Source organism: Amphiura filiformis, chromosome 20, assembly GCF_039555335.1.
Source record: "Amphiura filiformis chromosome 20, Afil_fr2py, whole genome shotgun sequence".
Lineage (NCBI taxonomy): Eukaryota > Metazoa > Echinodermata > Ophiuroidea > Amphilepidida > Amphiuridae > Amphiura > Amphiura filiformis.
The window spans coordinates 25645605-25666848 of NC_092647.1; the positions used below are offsets into that span (position 1 = coordinate 25645605).

The 21244-nt window shown below is 37.2% G+C and overlaps 1 protein-coding gene across 1 annotated transcript; it reads left to right on the forward strand.

Moving 5' to 3' along the window:
• Positions 1–686: 686 nt before the first annotated feature.
• On the forward strand, positions 687–20057 carry LOC140142227 (HSPB1-associated protein 1 homolog). The gene is made up of 7 exons (XM_072164194.1): positions 687–826; positions 6460–6759; positions 8170–8372; positions 10181–10317; positions 10940–11192; positions 14754–14864; positions 19293–20057. Exons 2-7 carry the CDS (start codon positions 6573–6575, stop codon positions 20055–20057), a joined length of 1656 nt encoding a protein of 551 aa, XP_072020295.1. The 5' UTR covers positions 687–826; positions 6460–6572.
• Positions 20058–21244: the final 1187 nt, after the last annotated feature.

Consider the following 21244-nt stretch of genomic DNA (forward strand, 5'->3'; position numbering starts at 1 on the left):
AAAACTACAAAGTTGTTTTTGGCCAAATTTTGTCCTCGATTTTGCATGAAAAAGGGGAGTAAATTTGATGAAAAATCATTGCAAGGGGCCTTTGAAAAATTTGGTAACTCTCATTGGATCATGGTTGTCAACTTTTGTGTTGAGTGGGCCGGGTTCTCTCCTCCCTCTCCTCTCTTTTTCCTCTCTCTCCCTCCTTTTTCCTCTTTTTTCCTTGCTAGGGGGCGGGGCACAAATAGGCATTTTTGCCAGGGGGGCAATTGCCCTCCTGCCCCTGGCAGCTATAATGGGGCCCATAGTGAAATGGACCTCTGATCCCGGCCCCTGATGTGATGCATTGAATAACTTTGGTGCTCCAAAGTAAAAGGAATTTAATAAATGATGCAGAAAGATACGCTGGTTCCCGTTAACTTTTATAGCATCACAGTGTTGCACACAAAATTCGACGAAGCTCGAAAATAATAGGCACCACTTTGTAAACGTGAAAATAACGCCGAATTTTGCAAGGATAACACGGTTCGGAAGGTACATCTTTTTTGCCTTCTAAATCCAAATTTCTGCAATTATGGGCGATCGTTACAATATTCACAGTCAGCTAGAACATTTACAATCAAAATATATCGGCACCGGACATGCAGACACGACCAAATGGGAGTGGATGACGAATCAACACCGCGATTCTTTTTCTAGTTATGTCGGCCATTACGATTTGTTGAATTATTTTGCAGTTGCTGAGAATGAAAGCAAGGCCAGAGTCAAGTTTAATTTGATGGAAAAGATGCTACAACCTTGCGGACCACCTCCAGAAAAACCAGAGGAACAATTATAGGTAATCAATGTAATAATGAAGAACTATTTTGTGGACTAAATATCCAGCAAAAAGTATAATAGTTATTTTTAAGCTTACCACCATGCACCAGCATTGCATGGTACCAATCCTCCATCAGATCAGTGTCAGTGAGTGACTGACCAATAGTGACCATCATTAATCATGATCATCAATTCATCATGATCATGTTGATCGAACAGTCTATCCTCAAATCAATGTAGTCTATAATTAAAGACAGAGATAAAAAGAAATTTACAAATGTCGTGATGATGAACACAGCCAACATGCCAATGACTAATGATGTATGACGGCGGTATAACCGGTCGCCTTATTGTTAATTTTGCACTTTCAAACATGCAAACCATCTCAAAAGTTAGGTCTTTATAGTAGGAAACTTTCTTTGGCGAAGGCACCATGTCAACAATGCCTTGAAAACGTAATTTTTTGCCATTTGCTGCTGTTCCTTTTCTCTGATCAGCACCAGATAGATCGGCCTTCCTTTTACGCGCTATTTAGGATACAATACATGATTTACCGACATGTGACTCATTTCGGAATGCGATCATGAATTTTGAAGAAAAAAAGTTTCCACAGGCTTTGTTGGGACTCGAACCAGCGATTCTAAACTTCCTTCGATTACGCTGTCTAGCGCTTTACCGCCGCCACCGTGGCAGTTGAGCGGATGAGTGTAATGATAAAAGACAAATCTCATAATGCCATCTTTAGCCTTTTGTTTACTAAAAAAGACGCGTTTTGTAAAGATAGATTAGCCATTTTATGCATAAATAGCACGAACGTTTGGGAAAGGTTTCAAACAAATAATAAAGACACTGATGTGATGATGAAATTGCGCAAGTCGGGAATTATCTGCGTCGCAATGTTTTGTTTTGGTTTTAGGTATTTGACCTTAAAATTTACGACTTCATGACATTACCGGTATCATTCGAAATCAACAAAAGATATTTCAACACTATATATATGTCCTCATTCTTTCTCTAGAATGTTTTGTACATGTATGTGAAATAGCTTCAACAATGGTTCGCTGCGTAATGGTAAAAATAGCCTTGACCTAAAAAAGGGCGAGAGGTACCATATTTACGGATTCAGGCTAAATTTAAAATTGATATAAAACGTTTGTTTTTTGAACGATTACAAAAATTAATTTTTGGTGTATAAAGAAATTGTATCTGGCGTGAATTACACTACAGTTTTTATTCCTAGGGCTCTTTGACTTCTTCAAATAATTTTTATAATGATGGAGTGAATCCCCTGGCCCTCTATAATTACGCACAAAAGATCGAGTCCCCTTATTAACCTGTGTTAAGCAATCAAGGATCGTACTTGACAGTGACATCAGACGCGATTCTTTTTATCTCTGTCTTTAATTATAGTACAGGGATCTATACGATGATTTTTTTTGGGTGGGAGGGGGTGTGTATCATCGTATCTAATTCTAGGCAAATGACATTGAAAATACATGTAACCCAATCAATGCATTTTGAACTCGCCACCCAAAAATGGTGGTTTTGTTACGCTTTTCCAAATCAAGACTTGTTCAAATTGTTGTATCTCTGCTTTGTAAACAAAAGGTATTGAAGTGTGTTTGGTGTCATTTTGTAGCTAAATGAGTGCCCTAACAGACCTCCGAAGGAGAATTGTTTATCAGCTAAGATAGTGGAGTTAGAGTTGTTCGAGTTCAGAATGACCGAGGTGATTGATGAGGCGGTGGCGGTACATGTATGTGCAAAGTCTATGGGAAATAAAGATTTTGTGTGTGCGCGTTGAATCAACTGATCATATCTTTGCATCCATATGGGCTACAGACATGGTTAAGAGCTCTTTTGAAAGATTATTAATTCTGCTAATTGTTTTTAATCATTTTGAACTCTTTATGATTGGTTTAGTCTATAAAATGCAAACTTTAACCCATTTTCATATTAAACACTGTAGTAAGCAATGCGGATGTCTTCAAAATCTAAAAGTTGCTGTAAATTTCTAATTACTTATCCTATCATATTCATAGTCAAAGTTTACATTTTCTGAGAGGAAATTTGATGAGGAATCTAAATATGGACTTACTTTTTTTTGTATGGTTTAGGGGTAAAATGTTTCAGTTCAAAATATGTTGAATTAAAAAAAATTGAACATATTTTGGGACACCCTGTATTCCAAGATTACCAAACAGCTGTGATTTTTTTTCTTCCAGAGTCAGTAGGCTCCCCCTAACCTCTAACCAAATCAATGTTGTTTACTTTCAGTTTATAATTGCAAGTTAGTAATACATGTAAGCAATGCATTTTAAGTGACCCATTTTTTATTTGGATTTTTTTTATTCCACCCTGTATAACTTCAAGGTCACCCTGTATAATAAGTTGAAATGTGTATATTTAAATCATTTGCTTTTGCCTTCAGCTTTCCAAAAATGTATACTTTTGCTAATTTAGGGTTGATAGTTGTGGAGATAGGGCCCCCTATTCTAATTTGAAACTTGATTGGTGTGAAAATTCATAATATTTGTGATGTAACGCTAAGGGTGGCGAGTTCAAAACACATGGCCATAGCAGTTGCGAAACTCCATGCCATGCAGAGGTCAACAACTTTCATGACTTTTTAAACACAGATTGCCTATTTGTCGTAATATTTAAATACCTCATTTCGATGCTGCTTCTGAGATATTTCTATCGATCTTGTTTTAAATTAGCTAGACTCAAAAGTTTAATTTGTGATCATGAGGGCATGTACCTACTTTTCTCAACACTTTAAAAATAATCCGGTAGAAGTTGGGAGCCTGGAAATAAGTCAGTCTGAACCAGGAGCCAAACATTTGGAAAAGCGGCTCCTGGTCCTGTAATTTTCTAGCGAACCAGGAGCCATTTTTAAAGAGCCAGGAGTCGCTTTTTCTGAAAGTTTCAAAATGCTTATTTTTGTTATTTCTACAGCTTTCGATGCTCACCTGAGATGTTATCTGAACATACTTTTAATTTAATTTATTTTATTATTTTATTTTATTTTATTTTATTTTATTTTATTTTATTTTATTTTATTTTATTTTATTTTATTTTATTTTATTTTATTTTATTTTATTTTATTTTATTTTATTTTATTTATTTTTTTATTTTTATTTTATTTTTATTTTTTTAATTTAATTTAATTTAATTTAATTTAATTTAATTTAATTTAATTTAATTTAATTTAATTTAATTTAATTTTTATTTATTTTATTTTATTTTTATTTTATTTTATTTTGTCTTTTTTTCATGATATTAGGAAAAACAATATCTAGAAACACATTGGCAAAATTCAAGATGGCCGCCTTCATGATCGCGATCATCACGATCACCTAACCAGAAAACAAGGCAAAATACTGCCAAAATTATGAGCCCTGAAGGCAAATATCAAGGAAAATTGGCAAAATACTAGGTAAAAGATAAGATTTGGCACTGCATTTTGTTTAAAATACATTGGAAATTGCCGATATTTTGAGTGGAAATGAGCTTGCCTGACGAAGTTTTACTGGGTCATTTCCTGCACTGAACTTGTCAAAATGGAGCAATAATGGTCATATATACCGGGCGCAAAATTCAGATTTTCTCTGGCGCCTGGGCGTGTAATTCTGGTTGGATCCAGGCGTCAAAACTCGGTAACCGTAGGGTAAAAATCGCTCGGCGCCTGCTTGTTTCCAGGCTTGAGTTGGGTACCATTATTTTGGAAGGTCTCATACGGATTTGTAGGTATGGTGATTTTGGATAATGAATGGATGAATAGTAAATTAATCATACTCCTCAGTCCTCACCAAAAACATTTGTTCAATCGAATTCAGTTCATAAAATGAAGACAGTGTTTCTTAATGGCATTTTATTCTTAGTGTATTAACTCAGTGATCCCAGCTGTCCCGCAGCCAATTACAACAATTCGGCGCTGTATTTGAATCTTCTATATATAATAAAATACAAATTGTATGCCCTATGAATGCTCTGATGTTATTGGTGAGGAGTATAATAATTCACAATACAGTACACTAAAAATTTCTGCTGGGTCTGACCGTGATTAACAATTTTTCTTTCATGACTTTTTGCCAAAGTGAAAACTTTTCGAAATAAATCATAAAAACCGGGTGTCTAAGTTAATTGGACAGATTGTCAGACAGTAGCGATATGTATACGAAGCTTCGTGAAGACTGAGGTACCGGTAATGCAATGCTCAGATCTCAAACACTTGTTGTGGTGTATAAATAGTTGCATATGGTCATTACGTTTTACACTTGTCTGCATATCTGTGCATACTGGGTTTATAATCATGAATTTCTAGATATTTTGATGAGTTTTAACTTTTTAGTAACTTCAGGAGGCTGTGTAGGCCTACTCTCAGACATGCATGTAGTAAAAGTGCAATAACTTTGTAATTATTCGCAAGAAGACATATAAAAGTATACATTTTATAAAGGCAAGACATCAATAAATCTTAATATAAATACAGATTTGGGGTAAAAACAACAATTATGAAGAAAATCACAAAAAGCGAGATTTTGGCAATATTTGTTAGGTACATCATAACACAAAAACACTCTTTCCAAAATATTTTATTTTGTTTTTAGCTCAATCTTGAGGCTCCATTCCAAAAACGTTTTTTTTTTTTTTGATATTGGCCTTAGTTTTTAGATATTGACCATATAAGGCATCAAATTGAACTTTTAAAATTCACAAACGCCTATTTGCACAAAATGATGCCTAAAATCGGAAATAGACCAAAATATACAAAATGAGAAAACCGTTTCTTGAGTCGATCATGCTTTTTACGATGACCATAATTGCTTACCTATAGAGGCTGTATTTATTGAGTTATCGTGTACCTAAATCGTCATTTTACCGAGAAAATGAACATTGAAATAATGGCCGTTGAAGTTTAAAGTGGTCACATTTTGCCCTTTCAACGAATCTCACAGGAGAATGTTGCAGTTTTCGTTTTTCTACCTTACATTACGTGAACATCGGGTAAATCCATAGCCCATTGAGAAGTTTGAGCGAAATCCATTCATAACTTGATATTCAAATCGAGGGAAAGGACTTGAAAAACCCACATTTTATCAGCTAAAACGGAGCCATTTGACCACTTGAAATTAGTGTTTCCAAAGGATGCGCCACGCATGCAGATAAGCGTCGTGGCGCGCGTAAGCGTATCTGTGCGTTAACAAATTGCGCGATGCGTTGTTGCGCAAGTACCCCGCTGATACAACAAAGATTTTCTCTCTTTTAAAATTGCAAACACGAATGAAATAGTGAAATAAAATCCATAAAATAGCGCAGTTGGAGTTTATAAATCTGGATTTTCTTTGCTTGTATTTATAAAAAACATAACAAAGTAACAAATATCAAAAAAACTCAATTTTGCGAAAGAAACAACGTCTTGAGTACACAGCGGCCTTAAAAAGAAATAAAAAGCACAAGTCTTGATTACGAGAGGTACACAATACTACAAGTGACTACCGGTACATATTCTAGACAATGCTGAGTGAAATGGTCAAAGTTAACTTCACTTCAGATATGTATAATTTAATATTCTGAGCACAACATCAATTCAATCAACAAGAAACAGAATTAATTATTAATTTATTTTCTTTCTTCTCACACTCACAGGGACCATGGCATTACCCAAATGTGTACTGTATACTATGAGACTAAATTATTATCAAAATATGTATAAGACTGACTTTTAAAAAGAAAGGGGTTTTGAAGCCTTTTTCAACATTATGGACTCCTCAAAGGACCCAAAGTACCTTAACAAACTTGTGATGCATGACATTGATAAACCTGTTGTCTTCCATGGTTTAATACAAAATTGGCCAGCAAGTGAGTGGACGCCTGAACTTTTGACCTCTGTTCTCGGTGACAAGGAAGTGAAGATCCGAATTGGACTCAAAGAGGCAAAACAGTGGGGTAAGTTGATTGTTAGGACTAGATCACAGGCCTTATATTAAGTATGGCTGGACCAGGAGCTAAAAAGAGCTCCTGTTCCCAAAGATGGCTCCTGGTCCTATAGTTTACAGTGTAAAATATTGAACATACCAGGAGCTAAAACTGGGCAACCATGGGGTAAAAAAAGCCTGGGTGCCTGGTTAATATAAGCCTTGCTAGATCATTAATCAGACACATGATTGATAGCGATAGTGTTGCAAGCACTCTCCAACAGTGGATCATGTTATAGATTGTAGATCCCATCGTCTCTGTTTACATGTATAACGCCTTGCCCCCTCCTGAGTCAAAAATATTGGAGAGAGAGAGTGATAAGAAAGCAAGATGGATCATATAATCAATTCAGATCAGGAGGAAGGGACGAGGAGTTGTGAACAGAGACGAGGGGATCTACAATCTAAGTGAAAGGTCACATGTATGATCCACTGTTGGAGACTGCTAGCAAGACTAGTATCGCTACCGGAAGTGACATAACTTCCTGTCAGACATCCGCTGTTGGATCATTGCAGCTACAGCAAACTTTGAAAAAGTCAGGGGTTCTCTGATGAAACTGTCAGTAAGAATAATAATAAGTTTCTTCAATTTGTTTTAGCAAATCAAAAACTCTTTAATTCATAATTACCAAACCTGTTGAACCTGTTTCAAGATAGTGATTTCGCAAAGGGACATTAATTTTGCCAGCAAAATAGATTTCAAATTTTGACATCCTTAAAATTAATTGAAAGCCAAACCTTAGAGCTTTCACACCAAAAGTTTCACAAGTTCAGTTCATTGATTTCGTCAAATTCAAATTTGCTGCAACTTGACCCACAATGCGATGCGCATGGGAAAACAATGATAGTGTGGTTGTGGATTTTTCACAATTTCTCCGGAAATACATCGATTTGGAAGTTGGAACGACCAATTTCAGGTTCTAATTGAGAAAAATATATATGATCTGTCATGATACCTATGTTTTGAGCCAAAATTGCAAAATTGTGTGTGCTTTGCGCATGCACTGGCCTATTATGTAGCAAAATTTGCCTTTTTTGGGCTAAAATAGTCTGCAATTGATTTTTTTCGCGCCCAAATGAAGTAAAATCTATGCTTGTCTCCCTCTAAATTGTAATGCTCCCGCCGCCACTGTCGATCATACTTAAACCAAAACTCAGGCTGATTGAGCGCACATGCCTTCCTAACAACAAGTTTGGGGTCTCCAAATTTTGGCCTGGTCCAGGGCCTCCAAAACGGTAAATCCGGCCCTGCCTGGTCCAGACAAAGTCCAGTGACCTCAAACTTCAACCAGACTCTACTTTTTCATAAAAGCAGAGCTCAGTTGAAACCCTGCTATATTTTCATTGGTTTTAATCCTTTTGTTCTTAATTTTTCAAACAGAATCTACTCAGTGGGAAGCAGACTGTTCCTATGAGACCACCACTCTTACCAATTTTTGTAGCTGGTTGAATCAATCCGGTGACAAACCCCAGGACAGACGCGGTGATAATCCATTGCTGCAGTATGACCCAGAGAAGTACTGGTGCTACGTTGACTACAAATATATGGCCCAGCTCTTTGAAGATCATCCTGATATCTTGCAGGTATGAATACAAGTCTTCTACCTTTAGATTTGATTAGTTCATTAGCTTGTTTGGTCTTGTAATGGACGTAACATTCTCATTTGTAAGGTCATAGGTTTAAGTTGTTTTGGTCAGGATTAAATTTTATAATGAGGATGTTGACCTCTTTCATCTGATACCAAATAAGCCATACATGTATGTAGCCCATGTAGTTTCAGAGTTCTAAGCATTTTTCATGTTTTGGGCCACGTCCCTTGGAACCACCCTATTGGTAAACTGGAAGTCCAGGAGAACTTTAAGCTAGCTCTATTTTATATCATGGAAACAGACTATTGGCACTGGGGGACGTGGGCTGTAAACTTGAGCTAAATCTAAATCACTCTAAATTGAGCTAAATTGATACAAATTTCAGAAGAGAGATCGATACAAAATGTTCAATTTCATGTTTATACATTTTACTTCTCCATTGGGCAGTACAAAGGGCTAAAATAAGCTTTTTTGGAAAGATGTGAGTCCTGGTTTACCTTATTTAGTTTTTTTTTTTTTTTGGTAACAGTCAGCCAAAATGCTCTAATATTCAATAGAGGTTATCCACGTTACTCATGTGTGACTTCTAACAAAAGGCGCTGGTTCCCGTAGTATTCCTCATTCAAACCAATGCAATGCACGACCTCGGAGTTACTTGCATGACTTACATGACTTAGGCGGGCTATTTTGAAAGAGTCATGGTTGCACATGCAAGTACTTTTGAAAATCCTAAACAAGGTATAGCAGTCGCTGATAGGATATGCAGCTTATAGAACACGGATAACCTCTATGGCCAATTCATACATAATAGTAATACATTCAACAATAATAGCTCAAATTCTGACCTCAAATTGCAGAGAAACAAAATTTTGGTGCAACATTTCCTATTTCCTGGGTACCGTACCTTTATACAGTGGAAACTTTCAGCAGCTAGTAAACATGCCTTGAAGGGTTTCCCACTTTCGATTCAAGGGCGGACTTCCGAGTTTGCGATTGGCTAGTCTGATAATGTCGTCAGCAATAATTGACCTTATATGGCAAATTTCGTCATGACTTGATTTTACAACATCTAAAAATAGGAAAGGGAATCCTCATTTGCCGCTAAAGTGCTGTCTGGGATTTTTGTGTTATGTTTTGGCTTTTGGGGAGTTGCGCCCGAAGTCATGCTTTGAGTAAGTTTCGAGCGAGTATTTTGTCAACTTCTGACATGATTTACATCATAAATTTACCTTGAGAAATTAGCTTGTTTTATCCATCATAAAAACAATAGAAAACAAAAGCTTTGACTGACAGTAAGTGCTCGTATTATGCGGATTTTGTGTTATTTACCTCGTATTAAACAGTTTATTTTGTGCAGTAAATAATAGGGGAAATTTGGGACCACGTGTTTCTGCTCGTAGTAAGCGGTTTCTCGCATTAAGCGATCTGGTATTAACGAGTTTCCACTGTATGTATAGACTGTATGGTGATGTGCAATGGTTCAGGACAAAGAGTATAGCCTGGTAAATTATATTCTCAAATGTCAGTAAGCAATTATTTGAACTGAAGCTATATTTTCACTTTTAGGCAGTACTTTTAAAAAGAATGTTATAAACTTGTTATAAAGAATTGTTTAATAAACATGAAATTGAACATTTTGTATCGATCTCTCTTCTGAAATTTGTATCAATTTAGCTCAAATTTAGAGTGATTTAGATTTAAAGAATGTTATAAATGTCCTGCATATATCGAGTTTGTTCTTTTTCATTGAAAACTTAAAAAAAAACCTTTATAAATTCTTCTTAATCCGGATGTCTTTGTAGGCTATCAAGTGGAGTGACTTTGGCTTTGAGACCAGGGATGGTAAACAGAGCACCATATGGATTGGCAGCCAGGGCGCTACAACTCCAGGACATTATGACACGTATGGTTGCAACTTGGTAGCTCAGATTTATGGCAGGTAAATAGGCATCATTATCAAGAAGTATTAGAAAACATCTCCCAACGAAAAAGGCTGTGTTTGTATAATTTATAAATAAATAACATGTTGCATATTGGCAGAGTTGCACATTTTTCTTAATTTCCTGGGAATATGAACTCGAAATTTCCCTCCAATAAGCCATAATTTCCTTTCAATTTGGTAACATTTTTCAAACCTTATGTTTCCCTCCAAACGCCAAATTTCCCAGGAATTAAAGTTATCAAATTCTCCGGTTTTTCTAGATCTGCAGGTTTCATGTTCCAAGCCATTACTGCAAAAATAACAATGCACAAGTTTAGCCTAGTTTGACATTCAATTCTGGTCGGGCTCTTGTAATTGGATTTTGTGATTAGGGACCAAGTTTAAACAACTTTTTCGTGCCATAAAACTTTTCACCCAAACTGGGCCAGGGCAAGGCTTGTAAAATATATTAAATAATGACTTTTGGGTAACCGCACCACAAATTCCAATCCTGGTACAGGGATGGCGGGTACCCAGAGCCCACACTAATATCCCAGTCTTAATCTAGATTGGACTTTGTATAAATAATCAAATTAAGTTACATAGCTCTCAATTCTCAATGCATTTTTCACTTTTCCAGGAAAAAGTGGCATCTCTTCCCACCAAGCCAGTCTGCTGCCCTCTACCAGACCCGAATTCCATACGAGGAGTCCAGTGTCTTCAGTCCCATCAACATATCCAAACCAGACAGTACAAAGTACCCACAGTTCACTTCTACAACACCATATATCGTGACCCTTGACCCTGGAGATGTCCTCTTTGTGCCTCATCATTGGTGGCATTTTGTGGAGACCATGGAGACATCCATTAGTGTGAACACATGGATTGAAATGGTACAATTTACTTCTCATATTTTGTTAAATTGAGTAGTCACTTTGTTACATATTATACAATACATTTGTAATTTTTTATAGTTCACTAATTCATCTTGACCATTGTGGAGTGTCAAAACATGGGATAAAAGTTTTATCATCAAAATTATACTTTTTCCCCATGAATTATTTCTTTTCAGCAAATAACCACCCAAACCCAAATTTTTGATAAGTAGGACAATCAGTTATTTGCTGAACATCATGAAATTCATGAAAATTCAGAATTAGCATAAATATGTAAAAACAAAAAAAAAAAAACACCCAAAAAAAAACCCCACAGATTTATTGAGTGCAATTACATGATTTACAGAAAAGTCCCTGACCACTTTGGCCAAAGACACCTTATAAACCATTCAGCATCCTTCAGGGATGTAGCTCCATAAAGATGCCAAACCCTAATCAGCCTAAATATAGTAACCATTGCAACCAGGATCAGACCCCAGAGTTTTATAAGGGTAGACCGCGCAATGCAATTATAATGTTTCGCAGATAAACCTTTCATGAGAGCCTATTTTAAACGTATTTACTGCGTTGAAACGCACTTGTCTCTGATTGGCTGCTGAGGCGATCTGCTGTTGCCGAGTGTAAATTTTATGAATGAACTTTGCGCAGTACGCATTGTCAGCTCTGACTTTGCAACATCACGGTAGTATGCGCTCGTCAAAGGTTTACTGTAAAATATTATAGCATGAAGTTGCTTGCTCATTGGGAATTTGCGAGGTTGTGGAAATGATCAGGTTTCAAGTTCCACGGACCATAACCTCCATTCAATTTATTATATATAGAGGTTATCCACTTCACTCATGTGTGACTTCTAACAAAAGGCGCTGATTCCCGTAGTATTCCTTATTCAAAACAATTCAATGCATGACCTCGGAGTTACCTGCATGACTCTTGGCGGGCTATTTTGAAACAGTCATGGTTGCACATGCAGGTACTTCTTTTGAAAGTCCTAAACAAGGTATAGCAGTCGTTGATAGGATATGCAGCTTATAGAACACGGATAACCTCTATTGTGTATTTTATACGTTCCTTTTTGATGTTGTCTTGTCAAACCCTGCCTGAGTTGGGGTTTCCAGCTTGTGACCTGGGTTTATGTTCCATCTTTATGTTTTTAAAAATAAATATTGATTGAATAAAGAGCAGTTACAATACTATATTTCACCCAGATGTGGCAGTGACATCAGAACACATTTCATTGGGCGCAGCTGGCGTACGCACACACAATATTCAAAATTCCCGGGCGCTGAGATTGCCGAGTGCAATGACGTCCCAGTAATACAATGAAGGCTGGCAACATTTGAGCGCAAATAATCATGATGTCACTGCACTGGATAGTTTTGGCGCGGGAATTTTGAATATCGTGTGTTTAGAGCCATCTGTTTTTATTCATTTTTATGGTCAATATGAGTTTGTTTTAAATAAAACCATGTGATCTGTGCTTGATAATTATTTTTCTTACATACAATGTATAAGGCATAATGTTGTGATTGCCGGAGTCATCCTTTATAGACACCGCATGCACTCAAAACAGCTGCCTCAATACGTTGACATCACTGCCACATGAGGGGGAAAAATGGTATAGACAAATATGGTCATTTTCACGGTAAAGGGTGTAACTTTTGATTTTTAGGGTCAAAATTTCAAACCACTTAAATATGTTTCTGTTTACTGAAATCATGCATAGAAGCAACTTAAATTCAAGTAAAATAATGTTTCAAGGCTTAAACCTTTTGATTTCTAATAAAAATTTGACATTTGCATAACATTTTGGTTAAAATCTAAGAAAAATGTATTTTACATAACCTCAGAAAATTTTGACATGAAAGCTGGAATACATGTGAAATTCCATTCCAAAGTAAGTCAACAGATATAAGTTAAATTTTATACCATGTTTTGCTATGTTTGTAATTGCAGTTTTGAAAATTTTTAACATCAAGTGTCATTTACAATGGAAATTTCCAAACCTTAAACATATTTTTTAAGTTTTAATTGGGTTCATAAAATAATTTGAATGTCTAACTTCATGTACAAATACTACTTGATGAAAGGAACCTCCCAGCCAAGTTTCACAGAAATTGGAATTATTTTTTAGAATTGGCAATTCAAGCGATTTGTGTTTCGGAAGCTTCAGTTAACAACACAGGTGATCATAAAAGTAAAATATTTAGCTAACTACTACAAGTTGACATAAAAAAATAGGTAAAAAATATCACAATTACCAATTTTCATGCTTTGCTTCTAAGTATTGAATTTCAGTTGTGACAAAAATTAAATTATCACAGCAAGTCATTTTTTTTTTTTGTTTCGGAGGCTTCATGTTAACAATTGTTAAACATTGCAGAAGTAGTTTTTTTGAAAACAACAGTGTTGGGATCATCTAAGCTGTTATTTTCTTGTGTGTATTGAATCAATGATTCTATGCGGCAGATATTGTAGATTTATCACACATTAATTTTTTCACCCATTTGTTAAGTATGGTGTTTTTTGCATGTGAAGCCTCCGAAACAGGCTTTTTAAGGTATCAGTATATTTTTCAAACATTAACCATAATGTCAATTTTTTTTAAATTTATGACATTCTGCACATATCAAGTAATAATTACAATGCAGATATCAGTATGAAACACACCAATTTAGATATGCATAGATGATAATTAAGTTTACTGTTGTTTCGGAGGCTTCATTTGTTTCGGAGGCTTCAATTGTTAACGGAAAGTTTGTATTGGGTCCCATTTTCAAACGGTGATATATATCTCCACGATTTAAAAACATGTGACTTGAGAATCTACTTTGCTACATTTTGATAAATAGATTGGATGAGCTCTTTTATTAATATTTGCACAAGCTTGCTGAACAGTTTGTTTCGGAGGCTTCAAAAAAGTTAACGGAAAAACGGCTATTTGAAGTCAAGATTTTATAAAAATTTAAAAAGCTTGCAAATCGGCTAATTTTTGTTACCCATTTCAAGTTAAGATAACAACTGTTATAAATCAAGAAGAAGTGAAGAAATAACCAAGAATTATGAACCAAAGCTACACCCACAAAGTTTGTTAACAATTGTTAACGGAAAATGCAGCCTCCGAAACGACAAATATCGAAGTCCGGTTCTCAAAAATACAGGGCTGTTCACAATTAAATCTAATGTGGCAGTGTTTACTGAACATATGACTGTACTTTCAGGATAAGAAAAATTATCCATGAACTAACTGAAGAAAACACGGGTTTTACAAAAATGTTACTGTTTTTATAGTTTTTCCAAATGGCAATATTAGGTACATTTAAGCCTGCTAAAACTGAACGCAGTAACTCCCAAAGCTGATTATGCTACCCAAGGTAGCTGCTAACTAGATGACTTATGTGGCCAAAAATTATGGAATTCTGTGGCTTTATTAGAACACTACGGATTAAAATGTTAAAAATCCAAAGTTACACCCTTTACCGTGAAAATGACCATATATGTTGTACCATAAAACCAGTTTTGTATAATCCTTGTTGTCTTTTTCCCCCCTGACTTGATTAGGAGACAGACCACAAGGATAGATTTCATGAAGCTATCACTAGAATGCTTGCGTCAGGAATTCTATCATCAGCCGGGAATGATGGGAAATCAAAATGGCTGAATCCGACTGAGGTAAATTATCTTGGATGTTTATGCAGTAAAATTGAGATATCATCAACACATAGCGCTCCAGGATCCCTAACCATAACCCAGATGTTCCAGGAGTGCTATATGTTGACAAAATCTCAATTTTGTTCAGCAAAGAGATTCATTTGGTAGGATTGTTGAGATCATAAACTGGTTAATTATGTTAGCCAAATCCAATAAATATTACTCACGGAACTGAGCTTTTGCCATCTTGGCTGATGGCTTGATCACAGATGAACTGGTCCACTGCTTTTCCCGCGAAACTTGGTTGCTATAGACGCATCCTCGTTACCCGGAAGTGATGTTGATTTAAGCAGTGGGTCATATACATGATCTAGAAAGTACGCACCCTCGTCGCGGTTAAGTGAGTTCTTCCCCTTTTTCGGACCCACTGCTTAAATCAACATCACTTCCGGGTAACGAGGATGCGTCTATAGCAACCAAGTTTCAAGGGGAAAAGCAGTGGACCAGTTCATCTGTGATCAAGCCATCAGCCAAGATGGCGAAAGCTCAGTTCCGTGAGTAATATTTATTGGATTTGGCTAACATAATTAACCAGTTTATGATCTCAACAATCCTACCAAATGAATCTCTTTGCTGAAGTTAGAAATCGTTATGGTCAACACGCAGTAAAGTCTATTCGTGATCTAGAAAGTACAGAAAGGAAACTAGTCCGTCATCGTCAACACCTCACGTTTACCCACCGTTGCAAAGATAATGGAGTTACACCTTCCAGTTTGAAAATACGTTGCCCGATTAATACGGAAAAGGCGAGAAATATCATCCGTAAAGCGGAGAAAGATCTGATCGGTGAGCGAATTCGTGTGGTTAAAAACAAAATCAAATCGCTAAAACAAACACAAGAAAGTAAAGTTCAGAATCTAGAAACACTCAACATCGACGATGAGTCACGCCGCCATGTTGATTCGTTCCTCGAAAGGAAACGTAAACAAGAGGAAGTTACGACCAAAGAAAGACAGAAACAGAAGTTAAAATGCCTGGTTTTAAAGCAAGAAATCAAATCTCGTAGTAAGGAAAATACCGAATTGGACCTCAGCGGCACTCAACTCAAGAAATGGAGAGAGAAATGGGTGAAAAACATCTCCGACAAGGAATTGTCAGACCCTCAACAAAAACTGCTCGCTCGTGGGTTGAATTTCGCGGTGAGTGTGGACAAGATCCCCCACACGGAGTATATCGTAGCATGTGAAACTGCGTGTGCTAAGCTCCCATGGCAAGAGGCCAAAAGTCTTCGTGCAGAAGTAACAGGTATGCTTAAATCAGCTAAAGTTCCACAATCTAATATAACAAAGGAGGAAAGATTGGCAATGAATGAGTTGTAAAAGTCAAAAGATCTGCTTATAATGGGTGCAGATAAAGGTAGATGCACCGTTGTCCAGACTACAACCGAGTATGAAAACAAAGTGCATGCCATGTTAAGCGATGAGCGTACTTATGAAAAGCTTAAGAAAGACCCGACCCAAATATACAAGCGCAAATTGTTAGAAAATTTAAAGCGGTTGAAGGAAGAAAAAAAGATCAACGAGGGGCAATATAGGTTGCTGTATCCCACGGCAGAGAGCGTTCCAAGACTATATTGTACCACCAAAATCCATAAAGAAGGAAATCCCATCAGACCTATTGTGGATTATACTGGGTCGTTAGGCTACCAAACTTCCAAAGCTCTTGCGGAAATTCTGGGCCCCTTAGTTGGCAACACAGATCATCATGTTGTCAATTCAAAGCAACTGGCTGAAGAGATGACAGGTGTGCTTATAGAGGAAAATGACATCTTTAATTCCCACGACGGTGTCATTATTTACTTAACACGCCCATTGACAAGTCACTTGACATCATCAAAGACAGGCTGGAAAAAGACAAGACGCTCAATACAAGAACAAATCTCACTCCAGATGACATCATCCAACTCCTCCAATTTGTATTAACTACCACATATTTTAGCTTCCGCGGGTCAATATACCGCCAGGTGTTTAGAGCCGCGATGGTAGTCCCGTCAGTCCGATCGTAGCAAATCTCTTCATGGAGTGGCTGGAGCAGGAAGCAATAACAACTGCGCCGCTAGATTGCAAGCCCAAGCTATGGAGGAGATATGTTGATGACATTTTGGAAATTATCAACAAAGACAGCACACAAAAGCTTACTGATCATCTCAACACCACTGATCAATCTGGGAACATTAAGTTTACGTATGAAGAAGAGAAAGAGGGCCAAATACCATTCTTGGACACATTACTCATCCGTAAACAAGATGGTACAGTCAAACTTCTTGTGTATCGCAAAAAAACCCACACCGACCAATATTTAAGCTTCAAATCTCAACACCCCCTTCACCAGAAATTAGGGGTGATCCGGACATTAATGGACAGAAAAGACAAGATTGTTACGGAGGAAGACGACAAGAAAGACGAGGAACAAAGAATCAGAAAGGCATTGGCGGTTTGTGAATACCCCAAGTGGGCGATGGACAAGGTGAAACAACAAATGAAGGACAAAACAACAGCAAAACCTCAGAAGAAGACAACGGAGACTCCAATCAAAGGCATGGTGGTTATACCATATGTGGAGGGTACCTCTGAAAAATTGCAAAGAGTTTTCCGCAAGCATGGTTTTACAACAGCCATGAAGCCAACCAACACTCTAAAAAGTGTCCTTGTCCACCCGAAAGATAAAAAAGACATCGATCAGACCAGTGAAGTTGTTTATGACATCCCGTGCAAAGGGTGTAATAAATCATACATAGGTGAGACTGGTAGACCATTTGGGGTAAGGAAGAAGGAGCATCAGAAAGACACTGAAAAGATCGCCACCAAAAATTTCACCAGAGCCAGCAGAAAGCTCTCTACCACTGAACAGCACAAGTCCGCAATAACCGACCACGTAGCACAAGAAAATCACGTCCATCGACTGGGAGGGGGCCAAATTACTGAATAGAGACACCAACGCCTTCTCAAGAAGAGTCAGGAGGCCATCCAAATCAGAAAAAGGGAAGAACTCACTTAACCGCGACGAGGGTGCGTACTTTCTAGATCATGTATATGACCCACTGCTTAAATCAACATCACTTCCGGTAACGAGGATGCGTCTATAGCAACCAAGTTTCAAGGAAAAGCAGTGGACCAGTTCATCTGTGATCAAGCCATCAGCCAAGATGGCGAAAGCTCAGTTCCGTGAGTAATATTTATTGGATTTGGCTAACATAATTACTCAATTTTGTTGTTTATAGAGGGACTATCAGTTGTCTGCTGAACTGAACGTACCCTAAAATTCATACATGTATGGCAAATGTGAAATCAATCTACAGTGGAAACTTGTTAATACAAGTTCTGATAATACAAAAAACATGATAAGACATGCTTGATTTTCAGGTCCCTGGCAGTGAATCCCTGTGTAATATGTGATGGATAAGACAAAATCCTGATAAGACAAATTTTATTTTGTGGCCTGACAAATTTTGTATTAAAGAGTTTCCACTGTGTGTAGTAATAAAGACGGAATTGAACTTTTAAACATGAATTTAGGATAAAAAGTATGTGCACACTGAGGAAGCGATGCTGTCAAATTCATAACACTAGGGTGATACAGAGGAGCAGACAATGTTGGGATAGCAAAAACACTTAAATAGTTGTGTCTCATCTCAAGTTGAGAGTAACGCCATGTTGGATTTTGCAGTGGCTAGTTCAAATCGTGGGCACGCTAACCTAAACCCATGGGGCATAATTTATATACATACGTGTCATGCGCGTATCTTGGGGGGCTTTGGGGGCGCCAGCCCCCCGGGGTCAAAGCAGGGGCGGCCAAATCGAAGGGGTGGCGGAAAGAAGAAGAGGCACCAAAAAGAGGGGCGGCAGAAGATGAAGGGGCGGCAAAAAGAATTAGCAAAGAAAAAAAGAGGCGGAAAATGTGAAAAATTGTACTATACAAAATGTGTTGCTTTTTTTTTTTTGCTTTTCACTTTTTCAAACGACCGTAAAAAAATTTGGGGCAACCTTTTCGGGCTGTTGAGGAAGGGGCGGCAAAATTGGATTTTCTTCAGCTCCCCGGGGAAGGGGCGGCCACGGTAGGCCACTGCGTGTAGAGGGGCAATTTGTCTGAACGCTGGCTGCTTAAATGCACCGATTCAAATCTACTTCGGCGAAATCCAACATGTTGTTACTCTCGATTTCTTGAGACCAGACACAATATATAACATGAGTTACTTGAAATGTTTTATGATAAAAATATAACCTTACACCTGATTTTAAAAAATCTGCATTTTTTATGGGGAAAAGTGAGGGGGACGACAATGTCAATGGGGTCACACACCTTCAACAAGGTCATTGCAATATGTAACTGTTATTGTGTGTGATAAATGTATAGCTACATTGATACTCTACTCTTTTTTTTGTTCTCCAGGAATTATACGACTCTGCAACAAATCTGATGTATTTGAAGAAAGCTAACGAAAGCCTCCTCCAACACCAGCAGTCAACAGGATCTATCAGTACTCTGTGTCAACCATCAGCTCGCAGCACATCAGCCAAACCTGCCCACCATTCCCCTGATGATCAACAAGAATCCACCCCTTCTCATCACTGTCAGATGGAGGAAGTGATCGCGGCATCCTCGAGCGACTCGCCTCCTGCGAAAAGAAAGAAATCATGTGATTCGCATATGACTTCCCCCTATTCTTCTGACACTCAACAAGAATCCACCCCTTCTCATCAGGTGGATAATGATGAGAACGTGAGCGCAGCATCCTTGAGTGACTCACCTCCTGCGAAAAGAAAGAAATCATGTGATTCGCATGTGACTATAGATGATAGTGTGTTACCAGATTTTATCACACCAGTCCCATGTCTAGGTCATGCATACTGGAAACAGAACTACCACTTGGATTCATCTAGTATTGTTGATGAGCACAACATGAACACAGGAACATCATCAGGTGAAACCACATTTGCATCAGAAAACAATATAGATTTGAAACTTGGAAGCAAGGGTTGCGTTCATGAGGTTGAGGCTCAGAAGTTTAATGCAGGTGATGCAAATCAGAATCAAAGAAATAGTGGAGAGATGGATGATAATATTCTGAAGATATTCTTGGAGTCTGTGACCGACCCAGAGGTTGTCAAACATATTGGGGTTGTGTTTAACAAAAAGATGAAAGAAACCGCTTGAGTACCAAAAAAGTAAAAAACAAGTTTCACAAAAATACACAGGCCAAATAGAAACAAGGGTTAGAAACCATGATGAAATTTTATCAGTTTCGCCGTCGAGCCATGATTAAAGGAGGAAATAGGAAAAGTTATCCAGTCGGGAATTGAACCCAGGACTTCTGGTTTACGAGAGATCGTAGGTGCAATTCCTGGGTGGGATCATTTTCCTATTTCCCCTTTTAATCATGGCTAAATTTCCTCGTTTTTTTTTCTTTTTAGGCCGTTTGAGAATTTTTGCCACAATTTTACGACTTTTCCTTTTTTTTTTTTTCAGAATTTTCCTTTTTTTCATTGAAATATATTCTCATGCCTGTAGTTTGCTTTTTCCTGTCGAAAAAAAAGCCACCGTTTTTCAAGGGTTAGAAAGACGACATAAACAAAAAAGAGGGGGTTTCTCGTCAACTTTTGCAGGGCATATTTTAGCTGGTACAAAACTATTACAAATTTGGAATAAAAGGTTGCAGACAATTTTAATGTTGTATAGCAGTTTTTGCAAAGTAATAAATATCTTCTGTTTACAAGTCTATTACTTACACTGAAGTAAGTGTAAGTAATAGACTTTTTTTCAACTGAAATATGCCCTGGCTATGCAGATCTTTTTTAGGCAAAATTGTTACAAGATATGCATGATTTGTTTTTCTCACACATAGTGTGCCACTTTCTTTTTCAGCTGTTTTGCTGAGAATTACCTGTTTATTCCCTAAATAAAAAATTAGCAAGAATTTGAAATCTTTCTGGAATGTTGCTGGTACCCCCTCCCCTCAATTAGATTATTATCTACAAACTTTGTATACCAAAAGAAGGTTGTGTCTGTGTATAAATTTGATATTAAAGTGATAAAATAAGGTTTCAATTGTTTGTGTGAGTTTTTTTCTTCATTATTTTGTGGATGTCCCATCATGCATTGCAGTATATCTGCTTGCTACATAGCAAATGTATACAAAATATAAACAAGAGCCGCTTAGATATTGAGAGCTATTGATAGATTCACAATACTCCATGGGTGATATTTTTTCAAACAAAAAGTCGTAAGCTTCCCTGATTTAAGAAGTAATTGAAAGTTGAAGTGTGTGATTTTGTGTACATTTTCTATGGCACAATCAGTTCTATAATGGTACCGCAAAGCATAATGGGATACTCCCTTCAGCT